General features: G+C 47.0%; 4 protein-coding genes and 4 non-coding genes across 12 annotated transcripts; 3 read left to right on the top strand and 5 right to left on the bottom strand.

The window, feature by feature from the left end:
* Positions 1-81: 81 nt before the first annotated feature.
* Positions 82-3,937, bottom strand: RPL7A (ribosomal protein L7a). The gene is made up of 8 exons (XM_033077905.2): positions 3,885-3,937; positions 3,226-3,346; positions 2,809-2,958; positions 1,914-2,054; positions 1,543-1,622; positions 1,089-1,219; positions 684-753; positions 82-240 (listed from the first exon to the last, which is right to left on the bottom strand). Exons 1-8 carry the CDS (start codon positions 3,885-3,887, stop codon positions 136-138), a joined length of 801 nt encoding a protein of 266 aa, XP_032933796.1. The 5' UTR covers positions 3,888-3,937; the 3' UTR covers positions 82-135.
* LOC117005847 lies at positions 1,294-1,367 on the bottom strand. Its single transcript, XR_004419886.1, has one exon. It is a non-coding gene; the product is annotated as a small nucleolar RNA SNORD36 (small nucleolar RNA).
* Positions 1,750-1,827, bottom strand: LOC117005853. The gene has a single exon (XR_004419891.1). It is a non-coding gene; the product is annotated as a small nucleolar RNA SNORD36 (small nucleolar RNA).
* On the bottom strand, positions 2,160-2,225 carry LOC117005855. The gene has a single exon (XR_004419893.1). It is a non-coding gene; the product is annotated as a small nucleolar RNA SNORD24 (small nucleolar RNA).
* Positions 3,033-3,105, bottom strand: LOC117005854. Its single transcript, XR_004419892.1, has one exon. It is a non-coding gene; the product is annotated as a small nucleolar RNA SNORD24 (small nucleolar RNA).
* A 7-nt stretch (positions 3,938-3,944) lies between the features above and the next one.
* Positions 3,945-9,791, top strand: MED22 (mediator complex subunit 22). Of its 2 annotated transcripts, none has more exons than XM_033077907.1 (4): positions 3,945-4,120; positions 4,545-4,625; positions 4,868-5,076; positions 8,492-9,791. In XM_033077907.1, exons 1-4 carry the CDS (start codon positions 3,998-4,000, stop codon positions 8,682-8,684), a joined length of 606 nt encoding a protein of 201 aa, XP_032933798.1. In that variant the 5' UTR covers positions 3,945-3,997; the 3' UTR covers positions 8,685-9,791. The 2 variants fall into 2 exon arrangements, with proteins under 2 accessions (XP_032933798.1, XP_032933797.1); XM_033077906.1 differs by having other exon boundaries at positions 3,946-4,120; positions 8,486-9,791.
* Positions 9,792-10,085: 294 nt separating this feature from the next.
* SURF6 (surfeit 6) lies at positions 10,086-12,827 on the top strand. Its single transcript, XM_033077576.1, has 4 exons — positions 10,086-10,262; positions 10,652-10,867; positions 11,433-11,524; positions 11,983-12,827. The coding sequence occupies exons 1-4, from the start codon at positions 10,169-10,171 to the stop codon at positions 12,652-12,654; spliced, it is 1,074 nt and encodes a 357-aa protein (XP_032933467.1). The 5' UTR covers positions 10,086-10,168; the 3' UTR covers positions 12,655-12,827.
* A 752-nt stretch (positions 12,828-13,579) lies between these two features.
* LOC117005676 (globoside alpha-1,3-N-acetylgalactosaminyltransferase 1-like) lies at positions 13,580-23,723 on the top strand. Of its 4 annotated transcripts, XM_033077650.1 has the most exons (9): positions 13,580-14,036; positions 16,132-16,300; positions 16,376-16,451; positions 17,002-17,115; positions 17,898-17,960; positions 19,092-19,142; positions 19,242-19,277; positions 21,218-21,352; positions 21,989-23,723. In XM_033077650.1, exons 4-9 carry the CDS (start codon positions 17,051-17,053, stop codon positions 22,671-22,673), a joined length of 1,035 nt encoding a protein of 344 aa, XP_032933541.1. In that variant the 5' UTR covers positions 13,580-14,036; positions 16,132-16,300; positions 16,376-16,451; positions 17,002-17,050; the 3' UTR covers positions 22,674-23,723. The 4 variants fall into 4 exon arrangements, with proteins under 4 accessions (XP_032933541.1, XP_032933542.1, XP_032933540.1 ...); XM_033077651.1 differs by lacking the exon at positions 16,376-16,451; XM_033077649.1 differs by having other exon boundaries at positions 16,132-16,451.
* Positions 23,724-23,997: the final 274 nt, after the last annotated feature.

The raw sequence follows: 23,997 nt of genomic DNA, 5'->3' as shown, positions 1-23,997 counted from the left end.
TGTCACTGGATGGAAAGCACAGAAGTACAGCAATGCCACTGTGCTGCTCCCTGCCTAGAACACTGCCATGAACACAGACCATGAAACAGCTGGGGTTTATTATGTACAGAGAACACGGTGCAATGCAGTACATCTTCAGCCCAGCTTTGTAGCCAGTTCTTTAGCCTTTGCCTTTTCCAGCTTTGCAATGCGAGCCACGGATTTTGGTCCCAGGACATTCCCGCCCCAGTGACGACGGATCTGCAAGGAAGAGAGAACAGGTTAAGAGACCTCATTCCAACTCTGTGTCACTCAATTCTGCACTAGGGGAAGAGCTCCCTCAAGTAGGAAGTCCTACACATTTCAAGCATTGCACTACATTCTGGGGCAGAAAAAAGCTTAAAATCCTTCCCAATGAGGGATTTGGCTTCAGCTATCCCACAACTCCTGGATTTGGGATATGGAGTTTAGGTAGCAGAAGCTGTTGCCCTCTCTACAATCCTTGCCCTAGAGTTGCTGTTTACTTCTAACCTGGTGACAGCTTTCACATTTTATCCCATCCTCAGGTAAAGAATATTGGTACACTGTAAGGAAACCCAGGTATAACACACCCAAGTATAAACTGATGTCACTGTGTGCCATTTCTCCCTTCTGGGAATATTAACAGTGTAAAAAGACAAGGCCAGCAGTGCAGAGAATCTTACCTCATCATATCTGTCATTGTAGTTGGTCTTGACAGCCTCCACCAGCTTTGCAAGGGCTCCTTTATCCTCCCTGTTGATGACAGTTTTATTGCCTTTAGAGCATGGATTTAACATATTTAACATAAGTGTTTTCCATAGAATTTGAGAGCTTCTAGTGGCAACCCAATTTTTCAGGTTACGGAAAAGCACTGCTCAGATTTTAAGAGTAACCACCCTTCTGATAAACCAAAACAATCTGCACCTTCAGGATTTGATAGAGATATTTTTATCAGACACTACAGAGGTGATATTTTAAATTTTACTACTTCAGAGAGACCCAAGTTTGCTAGCCATCTACCCTAGAGCCTGTGCTCAGGGCAGTTTGCTTTCTCCACAAGACAAACATGTGAGCTCCCAAACACTTACGGGTTAACCTGGGTGAAGGCCACAGAGGTGCAGGTCTTCCTGTGGACCAGCCTGCCCAGCCTGGCTTTGCCCTTGATGATGCAGTAGGGAACTCCCATCTTGCGGCACAGGGCTGGCAGGAAAACCACCAGCTGAAAGGGAAGGGAGTGCTGAGTAACTGAGGGAGAACAGCCCTCTGTGCTGGCTGCCAGCCTGGCCTAGGGCAATTGCTCAGTGTTAAAAAGCTCGTTTTGCTCTTCACTGCTGGTTCAGGTGAAGAAATTCAAAACATCATTGCAAGGGCCCAGCCTCGCTGTCCAACCAGCACAAACACACACAAGCATCTTAGTTTTGCCAAATGTGTATTTTTTTTTTGTGCGTTCTCTTTCATGCAATTTGTCCTAAAATCCATTTTTGCCTTAAAAGCATTTCTGAGCCCACCCTAAGTGACACAGGCAGCCTGTGACTTGCTCACCTCAATGGGGTCTACATCATGGGCAATAACGACAAGCTGAGCTTTCTTGTTCTCCACCAGAGTTGTGACAGTATTGATACCTGAAAAATAAATTCTAGGTAAGTTTTGATTCCTCTTAGTGTATTTTCAGAGCTTTCTTGCAAGCCAACTCTGATTCCATTGCTATTTCACATCAGTGGCACAAAGACATTTCATGGACAATTTGCTAGAGCTCAGGGTTAAAAAGCTCGTCTATTTTGCTCTTCACTTTGAGCTCAGGTGAAGAAATTCATAACATCATTGCCATAGCTTGTCCAAGGCTGTCTGGTTGAAGAACCAACTCTTCCATGAGTTTTCTCTCCCACATTCCCTCAGCTCAGGTACAAAGTTACCTGCTCGGAGGACTGGTGGCCGCTTGGTTGGAGCGTCTCCCTTTCCTGCAGCTTTCTGCTCAGCACGAGCCAGTAGCCTCTGCTTCTTCTCTTGCTTATTTTCAGGCCTGTATTTGTGTGCCAGCTTCAGAAGCTGTGTGGCTGCAAGAGAACACCTACTAATTAGTTGCATGACCTGAAAATCTCAGCATTAATTTTTAAAAATACTGTATTAGTATCTGTAATAGTGTAATGGTACTGTAACAGTGCATCAGCGATCTTGGTGGTTGTCATCACATTTTTTTTCATAGTAAAAAGAGATCATCATCTGCACAGCCAAACACCCTAAAAGCCCCTGTTTGCATGCACCTCTGATGGCACTGAGAGCTCCTTGGCTGTCTGGATAAGGAAAAGCCTATGGACCCCCACAGCAATTATAGTCACAGGTCCACTGGCTCTTTTAAAGCAAGGAGCAGCTATGAGGAGGAAATTATTTTACACAGGTCTAAAGCTTTTTGCATAGATTCATTCACAGAAAACTCCTAAATCCCTTCCTTGAGTACCAGCCTGTTGGGTTTTCCCCCAAAACCTGCACTCCCACAGATGTCTCAAGCAATCTACACCACCATGGGCAGTTCTAAACCAGCTGGAAGAATGGAATCACAGTTAAGATTTAATGCAAGTTTAGTAAATAGAGCTTTGGTATTTTCTAAATCCCCTTTCAGGGTACACAGCAACAATCCAAGATTTAACTCAGCAAATTAATTTTGACACCACCCTGGTCACTATTAAAGCCTCCCTAAAACACTTCCAGACACACCCTTACCTTTGTTAGGGCTTATTTTGGTTTCTTTCCCCTTTTTTGACATCTCACTTACACCCCAAGCCCAGAGCACCTTGTGGGGCCCATCCTCACCTGTCTGACGGTCCAGGGCCTGGGTGAACTGGTTGATGGCAGGAGGCACCTTGAGGCGTTTGTAGAGGATGGACCTCTGGCGCTGCAGCCGAATGTAGCGTGGCCATTTCACAAACCGAGTGAGGTCACGCTTGGGCTGGATATCCTGTCCTAAAAAAACACAGCCTTTAGCTCAGGCCTGCCCCAAATCCAGAGCAGCAGCAGCAGCACGGGAACTGCACAGGAGCATCAGTGATCTTGGTGGTAATGTGTCAGCACGACCACTCAGATAGCAAATATTCTTTCACATCATCTGCGCCTTGCACAAGAACAGCACTGCACAGTCTGGAGTAATTTTTAACGTTTATAACTTAGACATCTGTTCACTGCACAAGAAAAATAAATGGGAGCAACTATCCCGACTATCCATTTACTCACCAATGCCAAAGTTCTTGGGCCTCTTCTCAAATAGGGGATTGACAACCTTCTTGGCCTCCTGCTTCTTCACTACAGCAGGGGCTGGTGCCACCTTCTTACCCTTGGCCTTCTTTCCCTTCGGCTGCAAGCAAGAAACACACTCTGACTTCTTTTGCCTCAAAAACTCACGTGCTTGGAAAAGTTACCAGCCCACCCTGGAAATGCATCTACTTTCCCAAGCACTTCAGCAGCCTCGCGGCCTCCCATGCTCGCCCTGCTCTCCCTAGAGAGAGCGAGCAAATCCTTCGCTTTACGTTACAAGGTTTACAAACCACCCCCAGAAGGGAAAGGATTAAAGCGATCGCTTCACCCGCGAGCAGCCGAGATACCCCCACGGCGCGTTACCGCCTCCGGGACCCGACCTACCCCGAGAACGCCCCGCGGCCTGGCCGGGCTGCCCGAGCCGGAGGCAGCCGCAGGTGCCGGGCCCGGGCGGGCAGGCCCATACGCGGCCTTCCCGCATCACCGCAAATCGAGCACGAAACACCGCTCCATCGCCTCCCCCGGCAGCCGAGCACCCTCGCGGTGCTGCCGCGGCCCATCGGCAGCGGCGGATGACGGCGGGCGGCCCCAGATGGCGGCGGATTGCCCGGCCCCCCCACGCCGCCGCCATCACTCACCATCTTGGGCGGTGGGAGAGAGAGGCAGAGCGGTGCATGCCGGGAGATATCGGCGCGCGAGATCTCGCGAGAGCGCGGGGGGCGGGGCCGGGCCGTGAGGGGAGGGCGCGGCCATGGCGCAGCCCCGGGTGCTGCCCCAGAGCAAGGAGACCCTGCTGCAGTCCTACAACAAGCGCCTCAAGGACGATGTCAAGTCCATCATGGACAACTTCACCGAGATCATCAAGACGGCCAAGGTGGGCCTGAGCGAGCCGGCTGCCCCCGCGGGAGCACGCGGGGAAGAAGGGGCTGGGAGGGGAGAGCAAAGCCCGTGAGCAGAGAGGGGAGGACCTTTCGTAGAATCCCCGAATGTTAAAGGCTTTAAAGGGACCTTAAAAAACCTCTTGTTACACCCCCTGCTATGGGCAGGGTCACCTTCCAGTACTGCAGGTTGTTCCCCGTCCAACCTGGCCTTGAATACTATGTGAATTGAACGGTAATTCAATTGTAATTCACTACAGATGTGAATTTCACATATATAATGTCATATATATCATATCACGTATATATGAAAATCACACACGTATCCACATATATATTCCCATATATTATACCTTATAACATAACTGTCTATTTGAATTTGAAATATGTAGATGTAGATTTGTGTACATTTTTCTTCAGATCGAGGATGAAACTCAAGTCTCTCGGGCAACCCAGGGTGAGCAAGATAACTACGAGATGCACGTCAGAGCTGCAAATATTGTGAGTAGCACTGTAGTGTTCACATCCTGTAGGGGCTGTTGGGTTCATTTTTGGATCTTTATATCACTCCCAAGGACTGCTTAAAGGGGAGTAACTTCATGTTTGGGGTGGCTGGGTCAGAATTCCGTCAGAATCCTTGTGTTTTGTGCGTGTTTTTATCCAAAGTTTGAGCTGAAGGAGCAGCTTGGAAGATCTTGGGGCAAAGCCCTGTTCTGATGTGTGATTTTTCTCACTGCCGCAAGGTCCGTGCTGGGGAGTCCCTGATGAAACTTGTGTCTGACCTGAAGCAGTTCTTGATCCTCAATGATTTCCCCTCTGTGAACGAGGCCATCAACCAGCGCAACCAGCAACTGAGGAGCCTGCAGGAGGAGTGTGACAAGAAGCTGATTGCACTGCGGGATGAGATCTCCATTGACCTGTACGAGCTAGAAGAAGAATATTACTCTTCCAGGTACAAATAGGGCAGTGGACTCTGCCTTACAACTCCAGGCCTTTTTGGGGTAGTTAGTCCAGACCATCAGGTAGCCCTTAGAGTATTGGTGTTGAGAATGTTCCCAAAAGTTTTTAGTCCTACATTTAATTAGGTCAAACTCTTTTTTTCTGCAATTAAAGCAACTGCCTTTTCCTTGTAGATACCCTACAGGGTAAAAATGTCCTGGTGAAGGAGGTGTTCACAGCATCCCAGCTCTGATAGGTAATTTCCTTAGGCCTCTGTTGTAATCACTAGAAAAGAAGATGAATTTCCTTGGGGGAAACCCCTCTGAAGGAGCCTCTGGCTCTCTTCCTACAAAAACCAGCTTGCTGAGCTGGGTCCTGATGTCACCTCAGCTTCGTGGTGACTCCTTTCACAAGTGACCTGGTCACACATTGTGCCTTTTCCTTCACTGCCCCCAGCTGCCTCCAGTCCTGCTGGGCTCAACATTTGCAAGGACTTGCTCAGTTTCATTGAATTATGAAGTATTGTGATAGGATTTTCTAAGGAATGACTTATTACTGATTTGTTTGTGGGATTTTTAATATTTTTTAAAGCCTCTTATTTAGCAAACAGACTTTAGAGAATTCAGACACTTTATTTTTTTTGTCATGCACTCCAGCACTTCTAGTTAATGATGCAGTAAATGAAAGCAAAAGAAAACAAATGTAAACCTGGTTATTTTGGTTGCACTTTCCAAGCTAAGTGAAATCAGTGCAATAATTCTAGGATTTTTAAACAAACACTTAACTTTAAAAAAATGTTAAAATTTTACTGACCAGGTTTTCTATGTCTGCCTTTTCCATTTTTTCTAAGAATGCTGAATGCTTATAACCCCAGCTAAGTCAATTAAATTGCTCAATATCTTTGAAAGTAAGGCCATTGTTTATGAGTAATATATGTATTTTAAGAGTAGAAGGATAATAATATGACACAGCTTAGAGGTAAAAATTTAGAGTTGTTTTTCATACTTTATTCAGTTTTTTGAGCACCTGTGCAGGTGCTGATAGGTCCAAGACATAGCAGTGAGCTTACCCAAAGGGATGAGAGTGCCCCACATGTGCCAGGTGTGCTTCCCTCACCCTGTCCCCAGACTGCCACCCTGTGTGTTCTGGCCATGCTGGCATGGTCTGTTCACCTGCCTGGCCCAGGTGCCACACAAAGCAACCCTTGCTGACAGAACTAACATGGGAGCACAAATGTTGGTGTACATCAGATGGATTTGCCTTCCTGCTCTTTCTTATGGGTTATGAGGTGAGGAAAGCTGGCAACTCTGCAGAGCTGTGATCTGACACTTTGTTATGGTGTAGCACTTGGTCATTGGCTTTTAGCACTTCCTCCCTTCCTGTGCTCTTTCCTGTCTTTTTCTGCACCAAAGAAATGTGTCTGTGTAAATACAGAAACAGTGTTTTATTCAAAGTCCTTTTATAATTAGAATATGACAATATTTTTAATGAAATGTTACTGTCTAACGTGGGGGAAAGGGTTTCTGTCATGTCACAGCCATGTTTCAGTGGCTGTCAGCACAACACTGTTTGCCCCCACAGGGCAGTTCCTTGCTGTCCTGGGAATGCCTCTTCAGTTGTAGGGTCAGGTGTTTGCCAGGTTTTTTATGTGCACATGGGGCTTGTGATGAGACCCAAAAGCAGGTCCTTGAAACTAAACCCAAGACGATTTTCCTGAAGGAGCCTTTGCTTTCCTGCCCTGTGGTCAAGTAGTTTTCTAGAGCTGTCCCTGTGCACTCAGGCTGGCTGGGTGCCTCAGGGGAGTAGTGAAGTCCCTTCCATGCCCTGAGGAGCCTCCCAGGACAGAGCAGCAGGCTGGCCAGTGCTCCTGGGCTGGGCAGAGCTGCTCACTGACCCTGACTTTTTTGAGGAGTGTTAGCTGAGAGGTGGAGCTTAGATTCTGGAGCTGTTCTAACTGGGGCAGCAGGAGAAGCAGTCATGCTTCTGACACAGCTGAAACGTGGTTAGTGACTCCCCTGCCACAGTGTGTGGATGCTGTGGACAGGTTCTCCTGGGAAATGGTGGCCTGAGGTCTATGACAGAACAGGAGTTGCAGTTCTGGTTCAGTCCTGATGCTCTTTGTTAGCTGAACCCAGCTGTGTTGGGGGCTGATCTTCCAAGGGATTTTACAGAAGCCCCAGACACAAAACCTGTAACCGCTGCCTTCTCACTTCTGCAAAGCCAGCTGGGTGGTGCTGCCAGAAGAGAGCTCAGCTTGCACCTAGTGCTTTGTGTGCTTGTTCCCCAAGTGGTAACTGCAAGTCCAGCTTGCCTTCTCTCATCCTAACCCCCAGACCTGCATTTGTGTTCCATTGCTCCCTCCTCTGAGATCACAGGAGCTGTCTTGAGTGTGGGGTAAAATCTCACATGTTTCATGTTTGTGCAATATGAACTGTCTCATATTTCTATACTTAAAGTATTTCCCTAAGCATCAGTCCATACATTACAAATGTAAATAAAGCTGCAACAACAAAATCACTTGACCCATTGGGTTTGTTTTTCTCTGAATGCAAGCTGCTTTCTGCTCCAGCACTCACTTTGTCTTGGGTGTCTCTTGTGTGTGCAGCTCCTTCTCTTTGGGATTTGTGTTGGTTTTGTTCCAGTTCCTTCCATGTTTCTTTTTGGTTTTGGCCCTTCCACATTATGTTTTCCTCAGAATATGGGCAAGAATTAACCAGTTGTTTAAAAAAGCTCATTTTCCCACACTGCTGGTTCATCCAGTGTTGGAATCCAGCCAACTGCTTTTAGAGACACTCTTAGCTCAGGCTTCTTGGGAAAAGGTAGGAGCTGTCAGTACTTTATAATCAAACTGAGAAGCTTGTGGAAGACACAAATCTGTGGAGCACTTTTTTGAAAGGGCAGGGGTGCAAATAGGGTTCTTCTTTTATTGTGACAGGAACAGGTCCCAAAACAATTGTGGCAGGTTTTTTTTCTGAAGTAAAATTTAGAGCAGGATTTCTATTTTTTCCTCACATAGGTTGCAGTCTAATTCCAAGTAAAATAATTGTGGGTAAGGTCCATGTCTCACTCATCAGTAGCAGAACTTGCAAATTTGGGACTTCAGCTCAGATCTTTTCAGAGACTTGCAGTGTCTGGATTGGAATTGAGGCTCTGTTTCATTTTGTAGCCAGTTCTGTCTCTGAAATTGCCCCAGTCCTCACCAGGCCCAAGAAGTTTTAGGACCAACCCTTGGGGGATGTCTTAGGGAAGGCCAATCTCACACATTTTAGGATGATTTCATGAACACAGACCTTACATCCAGCATTTTTTTTGCCATTTTCTTAATGCTTTGCTTCTGTCTTGCTCCCTCCACCCTTTCCATCCCTCCCCTCTTCTCTCACCATACCTGCTCTCTCCTCACTGGGGTTGTTTGTTCTGGAAAGCTACAGTCTGTGTGACAGCAATGATCTCCCACTGTGCGAAGCCTACTGGAGACAAGACTTTGCCACGCTGTCCCCCGAGAGCCTCTCGATGCCTCTGGCAGCCGCCGCAGCCGAGCAGAGCGTTGTCACCTCGCAGAGTTCCACCCCGTCGCACCCCCACGTGAACGGGCACGGGGCGGGCCCCGCCGAGCATTCCTGAGGAGGATCCGGATCTCTCGGTGCAGGGATGGCCCTGCCGGGTCACCGCGCTGCTGGAAGTCTTCCTCCTGCTGTCGGGAGGAGGCACTGGAGCTGTGCTGGCAGGGTTCTGCTCCCTGCATGGCTGCAGTGCTTCCTCCACGCCAGGACCTTGCCAGGAGTGTTCCTGTCCCTTAAGAGATAGAGATGTGTAGACACAAAGTGAATCTCGTTATAACAAATTAGAGTCAGGTTTGCTTTAACGTGATAGTTACTGTAGAGTTCATTAGAAGTCCAGTTTGTTTCCATGTGAGTGTTGGGAGTTGAATTTCTTTGGGATAAACTTGAGCCAAATGTGGGGGCAGTGAGTGTGTTGGGGTTTTTACTCTGCTTCCCAAAGTCACTGACATTCTGGCTGCTTTAAAGCTCTCTCAGGATGGCATCTGACAACTTCTGGTCTACTGTAAAGAGTCTTATATTATTTTTCCACAACAGTCTTCACTGTCAAAATGCTTTAGAAACTTGAACTCTTGATTTGGAAGGAGGATCCCAGGAGACCCTCATGGAAGAGCAGGAAGAACAGGGATCAAACTGAGGGGTCAATGATGCCACTTGCTCAAAGCCACAAAGAGAAGCAGTGTCATGCTTTAGTCAGTTGATTCCTTCCTCAGTGTTTACACAGAAATTCCTGTTAATATAATCTGAGCTAACATGGAGCCACTGTTTATGTTGGCTTTTAGTTTTGTCTAATGAAAAAATCTTGAGAGCAGTGGGGGATACTCGGTTACTCTCAGTTTCCTTCCAAAGAAACACATCTGGTGCTTGGTCTGCAGCTGTTCAGCAGCTCAGCACATCTGTCCTTTCCTTTGGTGGTGGCTCGAGCTGTGCAGCTGAAAGGGAGATGCCACTGAACTCATCAGTGTCACCACAGCTCGGTGTCACGGGCACCACAGAGCCACCAGTGCATTCCAACAACTGAGCTGAGCTTCCCCAGTTCCTGCTGTAATGTCTCATTTCTTAGGATGTGAATTTTGCTGTTATTTTTTTTTTTGTTTCTTTTTTTCTTCCATTCCATTTATTTTTGTAATTAGGTGACTCAATAAAACTGACTGTTTTGTATAATTTTTAAGGCGTGTGTTTTCCACGAGGCTTTGTGACAACATGATGGGATGAGCAGTGTCCTGCAGGCTGTGAAGCAAACCGTAGCGGGGCTGCAGAAACCATCACGAAAAACCCTCACCGCGCTGCAGGGGGAAGCTCGGTTATGTCAAAGAAAGGCACTGAAAGGTTTGGGAGGTGCCTGGAAGGAGCGGGGGTCAGAACCCCGAGCACCCCCGGTGTGGATTCGCTCCGCTCGCGGTGCCCAGGCGGGGGCGGCTCCTGCTCCGGGCCCGGCGCTGCCGTCACTTCCCGGCCGGCGCTTTTCATCCATCACTTCCTGCCGGGGGCTGCACGAGGAGCGGTGCCGCTGGTCCAGGCAGGGCTCTGCTCCTCGGGCAGCCCGCGATGGCCAGCCTGGCCGCCCAGGACTCCTACCTGCAGGGCTTGGCCAGGAGGGCAGGCGTGCAGCACGCCCCGGAGTCGCGGAAGAGGAAATTTGGTACTGGAAATGGAACGCTTCGGTTCTGTCCTCTCCTGGTTTGTGGGAGGTTGGGCGTGACAGGCGTGCCCCCCACGGGGTGCTTGGCCCGCGATTGTGCCGGGTTATAACAAACAAAAACCAGTCTGCTGAAACACGGAGCTCCCGAACACGTTGTACACATTGTACTGGGAACCCTGGCAATCAATGGTTTCCATTCACTGAGTGATGGATTTTATGGAAGTGTGCGAGGACGTTTGGTCTATTTAAATAAATCCTAAAATGTATAATTTTTGAACATTACGGTATGCCATTGCAATGCTGGAACTTTAGTGGTCCGTAATAACTGAATGTTGTGAGTGGGAATGTAGCATTGGCCTCTTTTGTGTCATTTGTTTATTGCCTTCTAGTGTCTAAGCCAGGCCAGCCCGAGGATGCTGGCAGACAGGTCAAGAAACAGAAAAAAAAGAAGCCCAGGAAGCAAACTGAGAAGAAGAATGCTCCTTCAGCCAAGCAGGTGGTTCCTAACACCAGTAAACCCCCTCCAGGACAGAAAGCAGCCCCTCAAGCCAGCAAATCATCTCCACAGGGTGATACACAGAACAGAAAGGAGAGTTTGGCTGCAGGTAAGAATTTCAGCTTTGCCGTGGTCTGATTAAAGTAACCTGGGCTGAGCTGGCTGCACTGGCTTCACACAAGTCTAGTTTGGGAAGCCTGAATTAAGAACATTTTATTTCACATAAGCTTTTGCCTATGGACAGGAATTTGTGCCATCACCACTGGGTGGCTCTCTGCAAACAGTGTTTCACTGAGCTGCAGAGGCTCTGTGCATGTGAGGAACTTTGGGAATTACACGTGGATGCAATCCCTGTCCTGCCAGCTCAGCTTTCCTTTATGACAGTGAAAAGCCAGAGAAAAGATGTCCTGAGCCTCTGTGTTCCACAAGCTTGGTACTTGTCTTTGGCTTGCCAGGCAGCCCCAGGGCATGCCAGGCCACTGCTGGCACTGTTGAATGATGAAAGGGGAAATTCTAAAGAAATCAATGAAATAGAAAGCTGGGTTTGTTTGGATTTTCCGTTCCATTCACAGCATCTGAAGAGTTCTCAGAGTTTTTCCCATCGCCAGAGGAAGTGCTGTTGTTTAGCTGGTGCTGCTTTTGAAGTATTTTTATTTTCTCCCTCTCATTTTCAGGAAGTAAAAGTGAACTGAGTTCTCCTTCTGTTTCTGCAATCAGTCTGTTGCGACAGAGACTCCATGAGAAGATTAAAAAGGCTTCTGGACAGGTGTGGGGACTCTGAATGTGTATCCAGATGTGTGTTCATGCACTGGGAATTCTCCCCAGCCTCCCAGGGCGTGTGGGGACAGGATCTAACAGGCTCAGGGTTTGAGGTGATTCCATCTCATAAGGAATTGCCTGTAGTTATTGCCAGGTGAGCTGTGTGTGTTCTGTAGAAAAACCTGTGAGAAAAGCTCGGGTCATCTCCAAGGGTAACATGCCTTTGGTGATTTTTAGGAAAAAGAATAGTGGGAGCCTGAGAGGGAAGAGCTACAAGCTGTTGAGGGAAGGCAAAGGGTTTGAAATGTTGTTACTGTGTCTGGTGTCTCCAACAGCTGAGTCACAGCTTCACATCACAGGTGGTGCTTCTGAGGAGGAGTTTGAAATAGGAACTTGGGGACAGCCCCCTTTTACTTCTGCTTTAACCCTTTGAGGCTTCTCATTCATGTCCTTCCTTCTCCTTAGGATAATGCCAAAGAGTTAACCCCTGCAGTCCTGGAGAAGAGGCAGAGGAGGAAGTATGAGAGAGAGAGAAAGAAACGCCGGCGAAAGGAGCTGAAGATGAAGGCAAAAATGGAGAAGAAAGAAACTGAGGAGGTACCAGCAGAGCCAGAAAATAAAAAGGAGGAAAGCAAAGTTGAGATTGTCTTCAACAGGGTTGAGGTTCATGAAGAGAATGAGTTGAACAAGATCCAGAAGAAGAAAGAGAAGAGGAAAGCAGTGAAAGGCAATATCACTCCTCTGACAGGCAAGAACTACAAGCAGCTGCTGAGCAGGCTGGAGACCAGGAAGAATAAACTGGAGGAGCTCAAGGAGAAGGATGAGAAGAAAGCTCAGGAGCTGGAGACCAAGATAAAATGGACAAATGCTCTGTACAAGGCAGAAGGGGTGAAGATCCGTGACGATGAGGAGCGTCTGAAGGAGGCCCTGAAGCGCAAGGAGAAGAGGAAGGCCCAGCGCAAGAGGCAGTGGGAGCAGAGGACTGTCAGGGTGGTGGAGAAGATGCAGCAGCGGCAGGACAAGCGCCAGAAGAACATCCAGAAGAAGAAGAAGGAGAGGATAGAGAAGAAGAAAGCCAGGGCTCGGAAGAAGGGCCGAGTTCTGCCAGAGGACTTGAAAAAAGCTGGGTTGAAGTGAGAGCCAGGCAGCTCTCCTGGTTTGGGGTTCCAGGGTGGCTGGCTGGCTGTCACACGGGGCTGTGTCACTGTCCCAGGCTGTGGGGCAGCACTGCCACAGCTTCCCAGCCTCATCATGCTAAAAAAACACTTGTATGTTTTGTATGTTTGTTAATAAAGTTTTTTAAAGAAACACCTTCTGGCTGATTTCTAATAGGAATTATTATTTTTCTAAAGGGGAAATGTCAGTTGCTGTCACTTCCTCTGATGGGCAGCACAGTGTCTTTGCATCCACTGGGAATGGGAAAGAGGAAACAAAAAAGCAAAAAGACCAAACATGGGATTCATCTCAACACAAAGTTACTACAGCTTTTGTAAAACCTTTACTTAACATGGATTTGGATGATACCTTTGGAAAGGAGAGTGCATCTTGGATACATTTATCCTCCCCACCACAAGAAAACTGGAAATAATTTTCAATTTTAAGCAGTGCTGTTCATTTAAGTTATGTTTTAGCAGGATTAGGTCAATATAGACATGTACACATGCATGGATTTATTGTGGAGCTAACTGATCTTTTGGGGTCATCCATAGGACACACTGACTGATCTTGATGGTTGAAGGATTGGCTCCACTGGACTGGCAATAATAAAAAATGAGGCAAAAAAAATTAATTCTGGCAACCACAGGTGCCTGCAAGGGTTTCTTCTCTGTGCAGTTCACCAGTGGAAAATCACATTTGGTCATCACCAATTTTGTCCTTTATTGTTGTTTATGCAGAAATACAAATGTAAACTTGAGCAGCTGTTTGCCCAGCTCAGGAAGGAAAAGTACAGCTTGGCTGCTGGCAATTCAGCCTGGGCAAGATTGGTGGGAACAGCCCATCCAGAAAATGAAGCAGCTCTGCCCCTGAGATCAGTCAAACCTTGATCTTGGTCGGTGTGAACTGATAATTTGTGCTGAGCTCAAAGGTGTTATAAACTGAGTCCAGTGGAATTGTGGATTCTCGATCTGGCACTTTGGAAAAAGCTCGGTTTTTTGCTGAATGTGCTGTGGGGGAAATGCAGGCTGTGCTGTGCACTGCTTCCCAGCTGATCCCTGCCACAGCCCAGGCAGCTCCGTGCTGCTCTGTAACCTGAGACTCTGCAGGGCCAGGATTTGTGCTGAGTTCCTGCTCAGGCCTCAGGTGTGACAACAATCTGTGTCACTGAGCCAAAGGCAGCCTGTTCCACACTGCAGCCAGCAAGGAAACCTCTCCAGGCTCAGGTGGAGCCCTCCCCACGGATATCTTCTCTTTCTTCACCTTCTGAACGAGCCTGCACTCACAGCTTGCCACTTCACTTGGAGAAATCTGAAATAGTTGCTCTGTAAAGAATATTTTCCATGGAACGGTCTACAAGTGAGGTATTTATCAGCTGTCCAGAATGCTTTCCAAGCAGGGCTTGAAGATAAAGTAGTGCTTTGTTCTGGGAGGTCAAGCAAGTTCATTTGGGAGTGACAGAGCTACTTTCAGCCATATCCCTTTTAAAAAACTCTCTGAACAAATTCGAGGAACCTGGGTAACTATTAAAAAATGCTTTAGCTGTGATTTCTGTTTGGTCAGAGATTCTTTTATCAGCTGCAACCATATCTATTTCATTTTTGTTTGTATTCGTGGTAAACTGTAAATCACTTGAGGTAAATCTCAGTGAGATGGTTTTAGATGCAAAATCTAAAATTTAGATGTTTAAATCTCAGCTGGCTCCAGTGCTCTGGCAGGTTTGTACCACAGAAACTGAAAATAAGGGGTGAATGCATCAGCTGTGCTCCTAGTGATGTAATATTTCAAAATATGTGTATTTCTCTTCCTGAGGGATTAGATGTTTACTCTGAAAAAGACACATGGAAATACTCTATGCCCATTACAACAGCTGAAACTGCACTAAAATAACCCAACACCCACATCTTTTAAAATTCTGTGTTAATTTTAGTGTCCAATTTGAGGATAACTCAAATATTAGACCCCTTTTTTCTCTCTGCTCTTGATCCTCTGTCCTTCCCCATCACCCAGATTTTGTGCTATCAGCCTCTGCATGCCATGGAGATAAGAGGATGGGTCAGGTGCAGGAAATGGGAATCCCAGGGGACTCTGCAAAGTGGGATTGTTTGTGTGCTCCTTCGTGCTTTGGGTGGAAATGTTGAGAGGATATTTATGCAATTGGAAAGTGGCATCAAGCTGGGAGGGGCTGCAAGCCCCAGGGAAAACAGGATTCAGTCAGGGCTTGATGTTTTAGAAAAACAAATAGCCTGAAAGTCGAGTTTGTTTTCATGGAGTCAAGAACAAGGTTTTATGTGCCTCCGTGCTGGCTGGGAGAGGTTCCACAGAAAACACATGGATTGCATTTGGCCACAGGCTGGATGTCATCCCAGTGCTGTGTCCCTGCAAAGCAGGCAAATGTCCTGTGGGGATGTATGAGCTGGGACAGCTTCTCAGTTTGGGGGACAATCCATCTTTGGAGGGCTCAACAGGAGAGTTTGGGTTATTTTGACACCAATTTCACAAGAATGGGCTGGTTAGTGAGAGTCCAGTCAGAACTGACAGAAATAATCCCAGATTTTGAAGTTAGAAAATTACAAAGAAAGATTGAAGGAGGTCACAGAAGAGGGAAGGAAACATCAGAGCCCCCAGGTGTGGAAGGGGAGACTGCCCAGAGCTGAACTGCAGCGAGGTCCTGGCTGGAAATTTGGAAACCTGCTGATGAGAAGGGTTTTCCCACCTGCTCTGTGTGCAGCCAGCTCTCAAAGAATGGCAGAAAAACAACTCTTTGAACCCCCCTCTGCACATTTGTCTGCTTTGCATGTGCTGGAAGCATCAAGCACAAGGTAAGGAACGTGGCACTGACAAATGCTGGTGTCAGCATTGCAGCTCTCATGACACAACTAGCACAAGAATGAGATAAAACTGGTCAAAACACAGAATAACTGCTAGAGCAGGAAGCCTGTTTGTACTTCTCCCTGTGTTTGTGGATCTGCAGCATTTTTAGGCAAGAATCCAGAACTGCTCAGCATGAATCCATGAAGGCTTTAAGTGGTGGAAGGCCTCAAGACATATATATTTATGTAGATGCATACAGATATATATATTTATATGTGTATAAATGTAGTTAGTAATTATATTTACATAAGTAGGATTTTGTGATGCTTCCTGGTGGAAGCTAATTAGATTATCTCCAAGGAAAGTGAGGATTTCTGTGTGACACAGTAAAGCAAATTTGAAAACTTTTTGCCACTTGTCTTTTTTTCCAGCCAAAGAAAAATCACTCCTGCCTTCAGGATGCATTGGCACTGCCCTGTGCCTTACCAAGAGCAAGTAATGATTTCTGGGATTATTTCAGCAGCCTCCAAGAAGCATCATGTACCAGTTCCTCCCATTAGTATAAATGCTACCATCTTTATAAATAGTTGATAAACAGTCTCTTTCTCTCTCTCTCTTTTTTTTTTTCTCTTTTTTTCTCTGCAGGCTGGAATCACATTCTAGAAGTAGAAAGCTCTGACTGGAAATGCACCCAGTCCCTCCTGCCAGCCTGCAAGAGCACTTGGTGTGGAGGGCTGGGTCCTAGATATCAGGAAAGCAGCAGCACTGAGATGAAAACACACGAGCCTGATCCCAGCTTCTGTCCTCACTGAAGGTAAAAATGAAAGGAATAACAATCAATGTGCTTGTCACCCCTTTGGAGGCCCCATGCATTTTGTGTTCATCACAGGGACCAATCAAAGTTCACACTGTGGGCACCTTTGCTTCCCTGTGAGCAGAAAAAGAGATTGATTTGAGCTTTTAAGGTAAGACTGCTGGGCTTGGGAAAGTTGATTTTCATGGCTGTTGTAGAGGAAATAATTTTATTCTTAATTTTTACCCAACATGCATTAGGATTGTGAAATCTTTCTCTGCTGGTCTCACACCTCAGTTTACCTTTCCTACAGGCAGCTCTGCAGGGATTGCTTCTGGTGGTTACTGGATTGTCAGAGATGGAGTTTATCAGCTCAGGTGATAACTGTGTTAGCTCTCTGATAGGACTGGGGTGGGTAATTTGTTCAATTGCAAAGGGTGTGTGCTTGAGATGAAAAATGGAATCTGCAGAAAGTGGAATCAAATCAGAAAGGCTCACCATGGACTAGAGCTGAGGTTAGAGCTCCTGAAATGGAGAACTTGTGTGACATTTTGCAGTTTGTGCCTCTGCACCCTGGCTCCTTCCTATCTGAGAGAGCTCTTCCCTTCAGAAAAACTGAAAGAGAAACCAGTGAGCAGCTTCATCCTCCTCTGAGGAAATGATGCATGTCTCTCAGAGTGACGTACTTCCAGCCCTCTTCCCTTCATGTTTGTTCTTTGCAGAGCAAATGCTGCTGGAATTCTGAAGTCTCCCCTCCTTCTCCTCCAGAAGATGATTTCCAAAAAAGTGCTGGTGGGATCTCTTGTGTGCCTGGGTGTCATTGCTGTGGCTATCTGGTAAGAATTTGCTGGCCAGCTCGGTCATACCTGTGTACATTCTGTGATAAAACTCACAGAACACAAAAATGAAAGCTGTGCATGTTGTGGAAAGCCCCAGTTTGAGCTGTAAGAAAGAACAGCTTAATTTACAATATTGCACATTATTTGTGTAATAGATAAAAGAGCACTGGTAGAGGAAGAAGGCCTAAGGGGAAGAGAAAAAAAGAACAATTGAGTCCAAATCAGGCTGCTAACATCGTAGTGACTCACAAACAAATGCTTAAGTGTAGAATGTTCCAGTCATATTTCAGCTCAGGCCCTAACAGAGGTGATGATTTGTCTCTTCAAACAGTCCAAACTCACTCCAGTGTCACCAGGGACAGCTGTGTAACTATCAGCCATTTGTAACTATCAATCATTTCAAACACTCAGAATTTTGTAACTGAATATTCTGATGCCTGAGTATGGCTTATAGATTCTCTGTACCTCAAACATTGTTGGAAGGGAATCTGAGATAAAGCATTTATGTTAAGTGTTAAGGTATTAATTATTAAATTATTATGAATTATCACACATTTATGATGTTGCAATTTCCTGTACTGTAGGTCACTGCATTTTGCCTCAGCAGGACATGGTGTTAAAATATGAACACAGCAGATCCTACACTAATTATTAAAGTAGACATGAAGTTAGCCAGAGTTACATCTCAAAATCTTTGCCAGGTCCTTAGGTGATCGTGGAAAATTCTAGAAAGGTTTCCTTCAACATTTCCTTTTAAAAACATTTCCTTGTTCTCACAGGGCTAGAGCTGGGAGTGGAAAAGTGCATTACCTGCCCTACTACCTTCCCTGCCCAGAAATCTTGTGAGTATTTTGTTTTGTTACTGCTCTTCACTGACAGCACAAACAGTGATTAACAAGTCCCTTGTTCTTTATGTACGAAGCTGTAATTAGTCACTCTTAAAACAAAAAGTTAACAATGCTGTTGGGGCCTGCCTGCCCTGCAGGACAGCTCTGGCTCTGCACAGGTTTGTTCCAGGGAGGTTTTGATCCTTGTGGGTCACAGAGCCCAGGACTGAAATGTTAGTGCTGGTTCCTATCAGGGTGTGATCACACACTGCACTTGCACGACTGTGCTTGAAGTGTCCCTCACTAAGGTCACCTAAAGCAGAGAGGGGGCAGGAGCAGGCACAGGAGGAGCTCTGGCACACTCAGGAATGACCCCCAGTTCTCACCAGGCTCCTCTTCTTCCCTCTGTGCTCTCCCCCCACTCTGTGAATGTGTTTGTGCCTGGCAGCATTTGAGCTGTGGGCCTGAACAAATGAAGGGCAGCTGCTCCTGAGCTTCCTTGCACGCTGCAAACTGATGGACCTGACCTAGCCTGGGTGCCAGGAGCTCTCCCAGAGCTGCACAGGAGAGAATTTACCCTGTGCAGGGGCCAGGGACACAGCCCCAGTGACCTCCTCACTGCCACATTGCACCAGAGCTGGGACATGACAAGCCATGGCTTTCCCCATGACCTTACTGTCCTTGTCAAAACAAAACCAAACCATGAAAATAGAAAAAAAAAAGATGTTTCATAGAAGTATTTCTGATTATTCCAGCACATTGCAGTTCATTGTGTCTGGTCAGGTGCTTATTTCTCTGAATGCTGCTGGAAATGAGATTATTTCAGGTGGTTCAGCCCTCCAGGTGACCAGGAACAGTTTGGCAGGGCATGGAGCACGTGCATGACCATTGCTGACAGTCCCACGTGGATTTTCACCCCTAAACTCTGATTCTCCCCCAGGCTGGGATTGCTGCCAGCATCTCTGTGTCCTTGTTGTGTTGTGAGTTCTGTCCCAAAGCTGTCCCTTGCCTGACAGCCCTGCAGGTGTGTGCAGCTGGAGCTGGATTTGGACAGCTGTCAGTGCAGCAGCAGCTCCTGAAGCCAAACTTGGTTGATATTTTAAGAAAAGTTTAACAATCTCTTTCTTTTCCCACCCCAACATGCAGCTCCATGAAACTCCAATATACAGAGGAGAAGCTAATCCAGCTTTTCCCCCAGTAAGTACTGCCTTTTTATCTCCTGACCTTTAAACTGCTGTTCCTCTCTTCCAGGCATATTCATGCATTATTCAATGGATATTTTCTTCCTTTTTACAGATTATTTTATCAGCAGCCAAGAGTGCTGGTGCCAAAGTAAGTTTCTTTGTTTGAACTTTGTTTCTGCTGAGTTTGGTTTGGGCACTTTGCAGCACTCACAGTTCCAGAGTCCTGGGGCACACTGAGCAGGACTTTGTTCCATGAGAATCCAACCCCAGGGTGTGTCAGCAGCTGCCTGTGCTGCTCTAGGGTTGGGTTTGGTCACTGCACACTTATTAACACACTTACTGTTAATTCCCAATTATTACATTAGCACACATGGAACAAGAGTTTTGTGCCCAGGAACTCTTTGTGAGCTGGGAGATCTGGAAGTGGGAAATCCCTTCTGGAGCTGTGCTGGAGCTGGAACCAGCAGTGGGAGAGCTTGGAACCCATTTTAGGGTTCAGAGCAGGTGCTCTGTGTGACCTTCAGCAGTGGCTTCAGCAAACACAGACAAATCTGTGAGACACAGCCAAGGCAGGGAGTCTGAGGGAAGGTTTGGGCTTGGACAAACTCTCTGTGCAGCTCAGGTTGTTACAGCCTCCCTGGCTTTTGTCTGGAGCAGTTCACCTTCAACAACCACATTCTTTTGCATGTTAAACACACCCTGCTGGTACCCACACACACACTCTTATAGATATATTTGCCCCACATATTCTGGATGTGCTCACCCTGATTATTTCTTCCATACTGGAATTAATTTCTGTGCTAAATCAGCTGGGCTAAACGAGGGGAGAATCTTGAAGCTTTCCATGCTCTGTGTCCTCTGCAGGGAGTTCACTGGCACTGAGAGCATGACCATGGCTGTGACTCATTGGGAAACCCAGGGCAGCCCTTTAAAATGAAATTTAAAAAGCTTAGAGAAGTGAACATGCAAGTTTCCATCCCTCTCCAAAAAAAAAAAAAAAAAAAAAAAAAGGATAATCAACCCAGAAACAGATAATTTAGTACATTTCCCCCAACCCAAATTATTCTTCCTGTAAAATTTAATCTTTCAATCACATGCATTGCTGTAAGAAGGAGTCAAACTGTTTTATTCTTGCATCCTCTCAGACTGAAAGATTAGATCTGGGTTGGAGGATCTGATTGGATCTGCAGCCTGAAGCACCAGGCTGCTCCCACAGCTCCCCAGTTTGGTTCTGGTGCTGTTTTGCCTTGGAGCTGTGTCAGGTGGGAGCCTGGCAGCCCCCAAGCGTGGCCACGTGCTGTGTGTGACAAATTTCATTAGCAGAGGGCTCCAGTTCCTACTCTGGAGCAAATGTGAGCAGGCTGGGGTGAATTCCACCAGAAATGACATCTCCTTTTAAAATCAAAAAGGTAAGAATGAAACACTGAAAACAGAGCAGCAAATTGAAACAGCATTGCAGAGCTGTAATAGGGCAGAATCAGACTCTGCTGCATTTATATTCAGTATTTCCACTTCCCTCACAGGAGATTAAGGATTTTTTTTCTAATTTTGTTACACATTTGAATGCTGGCTCACATACAGAATTTTAAATTATATCTGAATGTGTTGGAGCTATATATAAATACTGGAAAAATAAGCTGTCATGCTGCAAGCTGTGTTTTAATAACACAGCAATAGGGTATATTTTTATAGTAATTTTCACATTATTATTACTTATGTTTTAATCTGCATTTAGTAATCTGCATCAGGCTGATAGCAAATAGGCACAGCTTCCCATTCTGAGAGTTCAGTGGTCATTAAACTCTCCTCAGCAGAAAAGTCCTTAAATGAGATTTTAGCAGATCCTCAGGTTTTTGCTGATGTGTTGAAGTGCTTAATTTCAGCCCAGGAATGGAAATGTCCATGCTCTGTAACCTCAAGTAAGAGTGCAGGGAGGAAATCTCTAGGGCTAATACCCTCCATGGCGAATTAATGCTGATTCACACACTCTTCTGGCTGCCTTTTTCGTGCTTCTTCCCCATTTACTGGCCTGGAAACCAGCAGGAACAGTTACATTTCATTAACATTTCTGGTTTTTTCCCCTTTCAGGCGCCAGGATGTGCTGACAGTCACACCATGGCTGGCCCCCATCGTTTGGGAAGGGACCTTTGACCCTGAGATCCTGGACAGTGCCTACAGACCCCTGAACCTCACCATAGGGGTGACAGCCTTTGCTATTGGCAAGTAAGGGAAGCACTCAGTGGACACAGTTCTTGGGGTGATTTTGGCTTTCCTTTTCCTAAAATTTGTCCAAGTTCATAGGAGGGTTTTGTGCCCATGTAGTGTGTCTGTTCACACAAGCCCAAGGGATGACAGCACTTGAGGTACCTGAGGTGTGGGCAGTGTTTTTTGAGAATTAGCAGGTGGCTTGGGAATTGGAGCTGGTCAAAATGGGGATAATCCACTTATTCCTCATCCTCCAGGAATAATCCACTTATTCCTCATCCTCCACTCCACCTGTTGCATGTGTCGTGTGTGGATTCTTGCAGTGATGATCACTGAATTCTCCTCACTCCTTGTCTTGCATTCAATCACATGCCCTTCATAATCCACCACACATCCCCTTGGAATCCCAGAATGTTTGGGCTGGAAGGGACCTTAAAATTCATCTCCTTCCACCTCCTGCCATGGGCAGGGACACCTTCCATGAGACCAGGTCACATCAACCAGGGCTGGGGCAGCCACAGCTGCTCTGGGCACTTTGTTCCAGGGAAGAACTCCTTCCTGCCATCTGATCTAGCCCTGCCCTCCTCCAGCTGAAGGCCATTCCCATTTTGCCCTTCCAGCAAGCCCCTCCTGGTGCCCTCTGTGTCTGTGCAGGTACACGAGGTTCGTGCGGCGCTTCCTGGAGTCGGCAGAGCAGCACTTCATGCGCGGCTACCGGGTGAACTACTACATCTTCACAGACAGCCCTGAGAGCATCCCCCCAGTGCAGCTGCAGCCAGGGCGCAGGCTGGAGGCCGTCCCCATGCTCAGGTTCTCCAGCTGGCAGGAGATCTCCATGCGCAGGATGGAGGCCATCAACCGCCACGTGGCCCAGGTGAGCCACAGGGAGGTGCAGTACCTGTTCTGCCTGGACATTGACATGGAGTTCCACAACCCCTGGGGCCCTGAGACCTTGGGGGACATGGTGGCTGCCATCCACCCTGGTTATTTCTCAGTGCCACGGGAGCAGTTCCCCTATGAGAGGAGGAGATCCTCGGCAGCCTTCATCCCCGAGGGGGAAGGGGATTTCTACTACGGAGGAGCCGTGTTTGGAGGCTTGGTCAGCAGAGTCTATGAGTTCACCAAGACCTGCCACATGAGCATCCTGGCTGACAAAGCCAACGGGGTCATGGCAGCCTGGCAGGAGGAGAGTCACCTCAACAGGCACTTCCTGACCCACAAACCCTCCAAGCTGCTTTCTCCAGAGTACATTTGGGATGACAGGAAGCCAAAGCCCCCCGAAATCCGCCTCGTACGTTTTTCCACAGTGGTTAAGAACTACAAAGAGCTCCAAAATTGATCCCTGCAGAGAGATCCTCCATGCAACCAAACCCACCAAAATTAGCTCCTGCAGGATGTGCCCCACCATTAATTTTTGTTCCTGGTGGGAGCAAACTGGGAAGGGAATGTGTGGATAGTTCCTTTGGAGAACAGAGTCTAAATGCATTTCAGGAACAGCAAAGTGCAGGTGAGACTGAAAAGGGTTTTGGATTCTCACTCTTTGTAAAGGCATCCTGCTTGAGGCTGTAGCACACAAAAAAGCATCCTAAAGGCCAGTTATACAACACATGGCTTTGCATGAGTGTTTTCCCGAGGCTTGGTGGAAACTTAACAAATCAAAATGGTATTTGGCATTCCTGTGGAGAAGAAGACCTGGGGTTTTGGTAAAGACCTTTTCATTTGAAACATTGCAGGCAATAAATTTTCCTGCACTGTGATGTAAACTAACACCTTTTGTCAGAATCAGGAGGAAACTTGCACTAGGAGCACGTTATCCCTGTGTGGTGTGCAGCAGGATTTCTTGGACCTTCTCAGCAGAGAGCTGGTGCCAGGCATTGCCAGTAAGAGCCCTGGCCTGACAGGACAAACAGTGTGAACTCGGCTAGCAGTTATCTCCCAAATTCCAGTCTGTGCTTTGGAGACACAAGTTTAAACAGAACTGGCAAAGCTCAGAGCAGACTGAACTTCTTCGGGTTTATTTCAATCACAGATGTGCTCTGAACCTTTTCCCTGGGTCACATGTCTCTGTGGATCATGTAATCTTTTCCAACACAGAAAATCTGGTTTTGAGATGTTCATGTTCCTCTCCATTGCTTCAGCCCTTTCCAATTTTTCTAAGCTCTGTGAAATAAATTGGCGAGAAGCTGCTGGAGCTGACAGCACGAGCTGATGCCTTTCCAGCAAACAGGATGATTTCATTCCGTAATGAAATGCTCTGCTGAAGCTGGGAGTTCAGCACAGAGCTGGAACCGAGCTGGGGTGAACATTTTCTCTCCCTGGATGTGCTGAGGAGCTGAACCAGGCGTTTAGAGGCTGACAGCTCCCTGGGGTGAGCAGGGGGAGCAGCCAGGGCTGGCAGCTGAGGTCACAGCTCAGGGGTGCCCTGTGCCACCTCCTTTGTCACAGCAGGGCTGCCACAAACATCATCTCCCTGTGCTAGCCAAGGGCTGAGCACGTCAGCCCCTGTTCTCTCAGAGGGAGAGGAGAGAGGCCCCGGGAGCTGCGGGGAGAGGAGGAGGAGGGTGAAGGGTGAACGGGCTGTTTCTAAGGGAACAGTTTAGGGAGAGGAAAAAAAAAAGGAATAAAGAGAAGAGGGGAAAAAAGCTCATTTGGCAGAGAGAGGG

This window comes from Catharus ustulatus, chromosome 21 (assembly GCF_009819885.2).
Source record: "Catharus ustulatus isolate bCatUst1 chromosome 21, bCatUst1.pri.v2, whole genome shotgun sequence".
Lineage (NCBI taxonomy): Eukaryota > Metazoa > Chordata > Aves > Passeriformes > Turdidae > Catharus > Catharus ustulatus.
Note: the sequence above shows the minus strand (reverse complement) of the source record. Positions and strands in the feature narration are given on the sequence as shown.